General features: G+C 57.4%; 1 protein-coding gene across 1 annotated transcript in view; it reads right to left on the reverse strand.

The window, feature by feature from the left end:
• Positions 1-147: 147 nt before the first annotated feature.
• LOC119109318 (rabankyrin-5) overlaps positions 148-9,310 on the reverse strand; it is a 127,541-nt gene continuing 118,378 nt past the window's right edge. Inside the window, exons 17-25 of the mRNA XM_037232925.1 lie at positions 6,822-6,935; positions 6,332-6,488; positions 5,935-6,135; positions 5,141-5,310; positions 4,566-4,740; positions 3,792-3,987; positions 3,159-3,297; positions 2,356-2,454; positions 148-1,905 (exon numbers count right to left, since the gene is read on the reverse strand). Coding sequence (XP_037088820.1) covers positions 1,767-1,905; positions 2,356-2,454; positions 3,159-3,297; positions 3,792-3,987; positions 4,566-4,740; positions 5,141-5,310; positions 5,935-6,135; positions 6,332-6,488; positions 6,822-6,935 — 1,390 coding nt within the window. The 3' untranslated portion in view covers positions 148-1,766. The remainder of the gene's footprint in view (positions 1,906-2,355; positions 2,455-3,158; positions 3,298-3,791; positions 3,988-4,565; positions 4,741-5,140; positions 5,311-5,934; positions 6,136-6,331; positions 6,489-6,821; positions 6,936-9,310) is intronic.

The following is a 9,310-nucleotide window of genomic DNA, read 5'->3' on the forward strand; positions in this document are numbered from 1 at the left end:
CATCAAGTACCATAAATGCTCATGATCATTGGCACCTGCGCCGCCATATTTTTCACCTACGCGAACTACACATCATGCCATTCAACGGGTCTTAGCTTACCGTATCAGAGACAGGTCCTTGTTCCAAGACCCCGGAAACACACGTCATGTTTTAATGCAGTATATATTTAATATATAAAGAATACAGTTCTAAACTATGGCCTCTTGTCGGTCAGGGGAAGCTTTATCAGTAGTGGATGGCAGCGCCCCTGACGACCTGAGCCAAACTAATCCAGGTTCGCGGCGACGGACACAGGCCGACAGCGGCTGACCAGTGATTATGCAGAAGGCGCACGGCGCCCCGCCCTTGGCTTCCCCTGACATTCAGACAACGGCTTCCCAACGGCGTCTGACACAAGGCGTGGGCCAGTTCAAATGGTAAATCGGTGGTGTTAGCGCATGGGCATTATCTCATTCGCTTTGCGTGTTTTGATGACATCTAGGGACAAGCGGTGTTAAACGTCAGAGTCAAGTTTCGATACATAATGAGCGCCCTCTCCCGACCTGAAAACATATTCTAGTAACTAACGGCTCCAGCCAGATTAAATGGCATTAATCGTTATACCGGACCCATATCACTGGGAGGTGCATTCCTATTTCACATGGCAGGAGGGCATGTCAACACACACAATACATCACATGCCCACCACGTGAATATCCACAACAAACCAGCTGGTGCACGGCCTGGTAGGAATGTCTTAACGTACGGCAACCAATACTAAAGCTCAGCAGACTTCAGATAAAACCAAAGAAACTTCACAATCGCCATACTTCTACACTGCAAAATACTGTCAACTCCGCAGTGGGCAATGAAACAAGCAATCTCACGTTTCGACAATCTCGCCTTTTGACATCACAGTTTGTGGATAGCGTGCTCCAACTGGAGCGGTTCGGCGCAGCCCCCACGTCACCAGCATCTCAGAAGCAGCATCAGCAGCGCGCCCGTACGGCCGACGTTCGTCACGCCGCCGCCCCACCAGGCGGCGGAGGTCGGCGGCGGGTGTGAAGCCCGCAGTACGAGCCTAAGCTCCACGGCCACGTCCAGAGCCGCCTCGCCATCCCACCGACCCCGAGCACATCGCATGGCACGAACGACACGCCAGGCGCCAACATTAGACCTAGCCAAGTAACAACAGGGCGCGAAACCGATGCCATTCCGCGATCACGTCGGCCGGTGGCCACACCGAGCTAGTCAGCACACGTTAGTCACGTCCACTCCTGCACATCTGCCGGTGGCCACGCCAACCTAGTCAGCACACGTTAGTCACGTCCACTCCTGCACATCTGCCGATGGCCACGCCAAGCTAGTCAGCACACGTTAGCCACGTCCACTCCTGCACATCCGCCGGCGAGCTAACTCCTCCAGTGAATCCAGAAACGAGGGCCCCATAACATTGGAAGGCGAGTGCACCATTAGCCGATCAGACGGAGCCACAGGCGAAGGAACCACAGTTAGGTCATTTCAGGGATGCCAGATACAACCCATCTGGTGACAGCTACGCCTCGTCGATCGGCCACGCGCTCCCTACGAAAAGACGGCGGCGCCACCACGCTAACGGCATTCCAAGACTCCTGAAGACTAAGATGCTGTTCTCAACAAACACGTCGGCTCGCTAATCAGCACGCATGGCGCCCAACACAAGCCTATCTGTTTCCTCCTCCTCTCCGCTATCCCCGTACTGTTTCAGGCGACCCAGCCACACAGCACGCTACACCCCCCATCTAGCCTAGCTGAACATGGCGGCGCCCAGCGTGAGCACGTCGGAGCAGGTGTCGCACACCCGGATCGGCTTGTTTATGTTATATTTGACGATGGGCAGTTGCCGGTCCGAACAGCGATTGCAGAGTAAGCGGCCGCAGTGGCGGCTGCCGAGGAGAAGATAGGCGCGGCAGTCAGGGCACCGACCACAAGAAGCCACCGACGGATACACCGCGCTAAAGATGGGAGGGGGGGGGGGGGGGGGAGGATACGCGACGGTCACATGGCAGTGAGGAGCGGGGAGGGGACCCGTGAAGGGTGGGTTCGAGACTGGGCAGGCCATGTCGCACGGTCACCCGAAGAGTAAGGTAACCATAGCAGGAAACACTGGATGACACCGCGCACAGCCGGCGACAGCCAAAACAAGTTTCTTTCACCAGCATGACAAATCTCGAGTAGCGGTTGGTCTGTCTACAGGTGCCGCTACAACCCTTGCCCGTCAGCTCAATTCTTCATTTCATGCGCCGTCAAATGTGAGCGGAAAGAAGCGCACCGCGAACAAGCACCGCTCGGCTGGCGCAAACGCCGACCGTGGTCGCCCTGAGCACGTCACTAACCAGTGGTGTTTCCTGGTGGCGATGCCGAACTTGGTGCTGCACTCCATGCAGTAGTCGCCGTCGCACCAGCCCGGCTCTTGGGATAGCGCGTCCAGCAGCCTGTGGCAGAGCGGACGGGCTCAGCGGCTGCTCAGCGGTGGGCCCTGCTCAGCAGCGGGTGAGGCTCAGCGGCCGCTCAGAAGCGGGTCCAGCCCAGCGGCCGCTCAGCGGCGGGCTCGGCTCAGCAGCGGGTCCGGCTCAGCGGTGGGTCCCGCTCAGCAGCGGATCCGGCTCAGCGGCCGCTCATCGGCGGGTCCGGCGCACTGGATTCCGAGCGTTCGTGATGTATCGTCACATGCTTACCTGGGCTTGCTGTGAGGCGTCACGAGCAGTCCGCTACTTTGGATTACAATGCATTCAGTGAGTGACGTCCAAGCCATCGTTTGCAGACGCGCACGACGTGCTTATATCAGCGACAGCATGTCTGAATCACTTGATACCTGCACGCCATGTCAATGGCCGAGAACACAGTCTGAGATCACGAAGCCCTACCAGTCAAGTGACCTCGTGTTACAGCCGGTTATGCTTCACCGGGTCACGTTTCCGGCTTTACGACATTGCGAAGAAGCAATCATCGGCCGACCAAGAGCGCACTGACGGGCCTTTCCAACGCCCGACTGGAGAAGGCTTGACGTCGGAGCGCTGCCCGCGCCAGGGTAGACATTACTAGGCGCAAGACCGAAGTGGAGAACACTCTCTATCCGCAGACGCACTTCCGAGCCTCCGTCGACTTTGCGCCGCTCATCGGCGCCGGGGAGCCTCACCTGAAGAGCAGCTGCTTAGTGGCCACCTGGAAGTTGAAGATGGAGACGCCCTGGTTGTTCATGATGCCGAGCGAGGCACCCGCCTTCACCAGCGTCATGCACAGGTTGACGTTGCCCTTCATGTAGGCCAGCAGCAGCGCTGGAGGGCGGGAGGACCCCGTCACATAACACGAGGCGTTACGTCGGATTCAGCTTAGTTTTCCTCAAACGAGCTGGAAACTAGCTTCCAAAACGCAATTTTTGAATCCCCAATATTTCATACAAATGACAACTGATCGGTTCCATGTTTTGACTTCGGCCGTAACGCTGTGAACTGAAACATTGCCAGAGATCAGTATCTGCCATAAGTATCACTATGGTATTCAGCTGCCATGGGTATCACTACGGTATTCAGCTGCCATAGATATCACTATGGTATTCAGCTCCCGTAGGTATCACTATGGTATTCTGCTCCCATAGGTATCACTATGGTATTCAGCTCACGTAGGCATCACTATGGTGTTCAGCAGACCAACTGAATTCACTCCTCAAAGCAGTGAACTTGTAGGCACCCGCAGCAAAACGTGTCTCGCAAGAACCGCCCCGCACACCCGTGACAGCGCCGGAGCCCGCGCCGCTCGGCAAGCCCCTCACCTGTGTTGCCGTCCGCCTCCTGCCTGTTGAGCGGATAGCGAGGCATCGACTCCAGAAATAGCTGACAGATGGCAGCAGCGTTGTCGCGGCCCAGTGCCGCCACCACGTGCAGCGGGTTGCGGCCACGCAGGTTGGTCGACTCGGCGTCGATCTGGGACTCAGTCAGCAGCACGCGCACCGTGGCCAGGTGACCCTCCTGCGGGCGCAGCCGTAGACAGTGTAACGGCAGGGAAACTGGCGGCCATAAGAGCTATGCTGGGCGGAGTGCGGTGCCGGGGCCGGCCAACTCAGGACTATTATAACGACTGGGCCCAGAGGAATGTCAAAACCACGCCAGTGTCTTGGATCAGCGTGAGTCGACATCTCCAGAACTGATAACGGATGTGGGCTGAATCAGAACTCAACAGACTGGGATGGAAATTACGCAGCGTCCGTCGGTGGACAATACTCTCATGAGCATGAGCTCCAGCGTCAAAAAAATCCCACAGCTCACGCTGACAGCAAACTCGCCATGCAGATCCAGCTGCTGGCTACACGCTCCGGAGCTCACAAACTCCGCTCGCTCTCAACGACGCATTTTCGTCCAAAACACAGCTGTGTCCGTTTTTCACGACATGGTTCTTACTTGCAGTGGGCGAATGCCCTAAAACTCCGTTCAGCGACACCTGCACTGACAGGCTATCCCGCTGACAAGGCCACCACCTGGCTGACGCGTGCCGTTCCCCCCCCCCCCCCCCCCTTCCCCTCCTCATCTACCGCTGCCGCCGATCCCACCTTGCAGGCCACGTGCAAGGCGTTGTCGACGTTGTTGTCGACAGCGTTGAAGTCGACGCCCTTGTCGAGCAGGACGGACACGCACTGGTGGCAGTCTCGCTCTGCCGCCAGGTGCAGCGCCGTCTGCTTCAGCGGCGTGCACTCGTCCACCCGCGCACCGGCCAGCATCAGGTTCCTGTCCGGGCGGCGGCGGTCACGGAAGCGACAGGTGCACTCCGGCGGCCTCGGCGGCCCGCTGGTGAGGGTGAGGGGCCCACTGGCGGCAGCTGAGACACAGAGCCAGACAATCCCTCAGTTGTTCGACCTATCTCTAAGTAAAAGCCATCGCGACTTTATATATATATATATATATATATATATATATATATATATATATATATATACCAAAGTATCACCAGTCACATATTCCAAGGATACGCCCACGACGGGCGCTAATGGGCGCTGCATGACCTTCAGCAGTCGATACGCCCTAAAACCCCAAATCATCATCATCGTCGATACGCCCACGACGAACACACTCCACCGAGCTGTAGCCTGACCCCAGCTCTCGAGCCCGGTGCGCCGCCGCCGCCCACCTCAGAATGATCTCGGAGTCGGCCTGGGCGGCCAGGTGCAGCGGCGTCAGGTGCAGCGAGTCGCGTGTGCGCGAGTGCACGTTCACGTGGATCGACAGCAGGAACATCACCGCCTCGATGTCCTTCTTCTCAATGGCCGCGTGCAGGAAGTTGCGACCGCGGTTGTCATACTGCGAACCAGCCGCGACGAGCGCGTCAACGCCGCCGACAAGTGGAACTGTGTCCGGCACTTGTAATGCAGGCCATGGAGGGCGTGGCATCTGGTTCAGGTTGTATTTTCAACATCAAGTGCATCACGACGCGCCACCAATATAATCCAGCCAAGTACAAGCGGAATATGTACCCCACATACAAACGTCAGACAATATGGGCATGAACCGTCGAACGACGGCACGACTGAAAACTTCATAAACAGTATAACTACAACAGACGTCCCGACAGCAATGTAACATACCGCGCTCTACAGGCCACCGATAATACAGGGCGCGTGTAGGCGCTGCTAAATGAAACCACACGGCGCTCTCCCTCTCCCTCTCTGTTCTTCTCTCTCTCTCTCTCTCTCTCTCTCTCTCTCTCTCTCTCTCTCTCTCTCTCTCTCTCTCTCTCTCTCTCTCTCTCTCTCTCTCTCTCTCTCTCTCTCTCGCTCTCGCTCTCGCTCTCGCTCTCGCTCTCGCTCTCGCTCTCGCTCTCGCTCTCGCTCTCGCTCTCGCTCTCGCTCTCGCTCTCGCTCTCGCTCTCGCTCTCGCTCTCGCTCTCGCTCTCGCTCTCGCTCTCGCTCTCTCTCTCTCGCTGACCTGCTCGGCCACTCCCGGCTCCCGGTCGAGGATGGCCTGCGCCGCCTTGTTGTTCTTCATGCCCATGGCCAGTGTGAAGGGGGCGCGGCCCAGTTTGTCGCGCGCCGTCAGGTCGGTGCCCGGCGCCGACAGCAGCAGCCCGATGATGGCCGCGTGGCCGTTCTCGATCGCCACGTGCAGCGGCGTCTTCTGGTCACAGTCCTGCCGGCATGAGCGACGGCCGCCAGCCGTGATGCGCGACCGGCCTGACGGGTGTCGTGCAGCTGGCCTGCACATATCACGGTGAGCAGCACGGCAGACAACGACAAGACGACGGAATGGCATCTGGGGATCGCCAAAGGTAGCTGGATTACATTCGACACTTGTTCACGCCAATCATCTTGTCCGACGCTCTCACCCGGGCGTTGGCGGCGGCTCCGTGCTCCAGCAGTGTCTGGACGGTCTGCTGCAGGCCCCACTGGGCGCACAGGTGGAGCGGCGTCAGCAGGTCGCGCGCCTCGTCCCCACCCCGGCCGTCCGGGCCCGGCCGGCGCGCGCTGCTCACGTCACAGCCGCTGGCGGAGGGCACGCGCTGGGTCATGTCACGTGATCGGTCACGGGGTCCGCTCTCGTCGTGAACGGTGCTCGGGCACAGCCTGCACAGTACTGTAATCGTTAAATCATTTGTCGAGCCAAGAAGCTAAGCGTATCACATGCACGCACGCACGCGCGCACGCGCACACGCGCACACGCGCACGACCGCGTGCACGTACACTTTCAAGCGGCTTGGCCCTGGTGTGGTGGGTATCGTAAATACGGAGGACGTCACAAAATCACGGAAAGCACAGTACAATCAGAACAGACTTCACATGAGAACAAAGCCAATGGCCGGCGTATACCAGCCCCACCTGCGTATGAGGAAGGAGGCGATCTCCTCGTTGTTCTCGTCGATAGCGCGGTGCAGCAGCGTTTGGTAGCAGCCCTCGGGCCCCTCAGCCCAGCAGTCCGTGTCGGCACCGTGTCTGGGGGAGGGCGAGGGCGTGGCCGCTACAATGGCGTGCGATAACAGCAGGTTAACAGGCATATGGGGCATAACAAAGCGAACGGAGGACGTCAGGGCTGACTGGCGGGCTCTGCTGTCGCTGGAAATCGTCGGTCAAACCCGCCCTGCGGCTCACTGCCGGTCGAGTGGAACAGAAAGCGCTTCTCTCACCGGACCCACAGGCCTGGCGCTCACCAGAACATGACAAGTCACAGCACTCAGCAGACCAGCTGAGCTAAGCGCGCCGCCAAGTCGGGAGCGATGCCCGCTCCTCCCTGGTTACCCCGCACGCCTCTACCTCGGTGCTAGTGTGTGTGTGTGCGTGTATGAATGAGCAAAGGTGCTTGGGTATGTACCCGATTGTCTCCGCGTACCAGCATGCTTCTCGACAAGATCGTGACGTCCAGGACGCGACGCTCGTCACGGATCTGGGCTTCCATTGCAACGTGAGCGCATGATGTGTCCACTCACACCCAGCATGCACCAAGACTTGGCCCGTTTCCTGACTTTGCTGGCCGTCGTCCGTGTACTGGTGCTTGTCTGCACCCCTCACGCAGTCCGACGCCGAGGCTCGACCATGCCGCCGGGCCGCGCTCCGCCAGCTACTGTCCACCCCGGCACAGAGTAGCTATCCTCAGGAACGACTACACGGGCCTAGAGACCCAAATGCGACGCGTGCCGATTGGCTACCCGGGAGTCCCGCTCGTCCTCTGTTTGGTTTGGTTGTTTGGATTATAGCCCTTTCGACCAGAAATGATCATTTCAGGACTAAAGCATGGAGGAGAATGGATAACGGTGGGGCAGGACTTTATATGCCTGGGAGCCAACTGCCGAATTTTAGCCGCGCAGCGACCCCTCGGAGTGTGCGCTGGGCGCGCGGTCGGGGTCCCCCTCCAGCTGGCCTTTCGCCCCATTCGTGACTGACGCATACAACCTTCCTCGGATGAGCGGGGCGTTGTGAGGATTCAGGATAAAGCAAGAAAAGAGGATGGGAGGGTCGGATGTCGTCATCTGTGGTGATTTCAGCTGTGATTTGCGGAATGAACACGGTGAGCCAGCGCGTCAGCGTTTTATTTATTTATTTATTTATTTTTGACAGATCACCGTCTTGACCAGCTTTTGACCATACCGACTTTCCTCACTGGTTCTCTTTTAGATATGGGCATCGTTCAAAAGCGTGACTGTGCCATCGAGCGTAAATGCAGCGCTAACTTCGTCAATATAGCCCGCAAAATTGACCAGTGTACATGTCCCCGGCGTTTGCAAACATTCCCCTGGTCCATGTCATTTTCAAAGCTGGTAACCCATCTGACCCATCCAATTTCCATCCGATATCTCTCGCTCCTGTCACCGCCAAAGCGGTCGAGCGAGTCGTCCAACGGCACCTTTACCGCTACCCATTCTACAACCATCTCCTTGCATGCTCCCAGCACGGTTTCTGTCCTCGTCGCTCGACGGAAACCGCGCTTAGTGTCGGTCTCCGACCACAACCACCGACAGGACAGATTTCTCTACTGTGCGTTAATGATGTAAGTAAATGTTTTAACGTCAATGATCCTCCAATTTTGATTCAGGAGCTGCGGATGCACGGTATTGAGACCTCATGGTTCCCACCTATATTCAGAGGCGCAGCCAGAAAGTGTGCCTGAATGATGGGTGTTGACGCAGGGTGCTGTCGCGGCCGCTTGCCTACAGCATGAGTGTCTTCCAAGGTTCAGCGTTGGGCTCACTTCTTTTCACAGTTTTATCGAACGATCTGTCTTTGTACAAAAAGCACAAGTTTTTCAATGTGTAAATGACACCCAAGTTTTGGTGGGCGGCCTGAAGAACGACCTTAAGGGGCGTATTACTTGCATAGAGGCCCCGCTTGCGTCACTCAGACGCTCGTTCCGTTCGTATTGCCCTTATGGTGAACGCAACCAAAACGCAACTTATCACTTTCGGCAGTTGTCAAAATTTTCGCGCTCTTCTGGACTTCACCATACGTTTTCGTGACGCTGCGCTGCGACCGCGTACGAAGGTGAGGAATCTGGGTATTGTCTTCGAAAGCGCCTTGTCCTGGGATCCACATGTGTCCGAGCTCAGCCGCCGGCGAACTGGCTTGCTGGTGGGCCCGTCCCATGCGCGACACTGCCTTCCAGACAAGGTCATCAAAACTCTTGCGACGGCGTTGGTGATCACGCAGGTCAGATACTGTCTCAATGGTTATGGCAATGGCATGGATAAAAAAACTTTGACAAATCTAAAAGATCCTAAATTTTGCTGTCTGACTGATCCTTGGGCGACGCAGATTTGACCATGTGTCTGAGCTGCGTGAAACACTTCGACGGATGTCACCTCGACACATGGCAGGGC

This window comes from Pollicipes pollicipes, unplaced genomic scaffold (assembly GCF_011947565.3).
Source record: "Pollicipes pollicipes isolate AB1234 unplaced genomic scaffold, Ppol_2.1 Scaffold_7231;HRSCAF=8579_pilon_pilon_pilon, whole genome shotgun sequence".
In the NCBI taxonomy this organism is placed as follows: domain Eukaryota; kingdom Metazoa; phylum Arthropoda; class Thecostraca; order Pollicipedomorpha; family Pollicipedidae; genus Pollicipes; species Pollicipes pollicipes.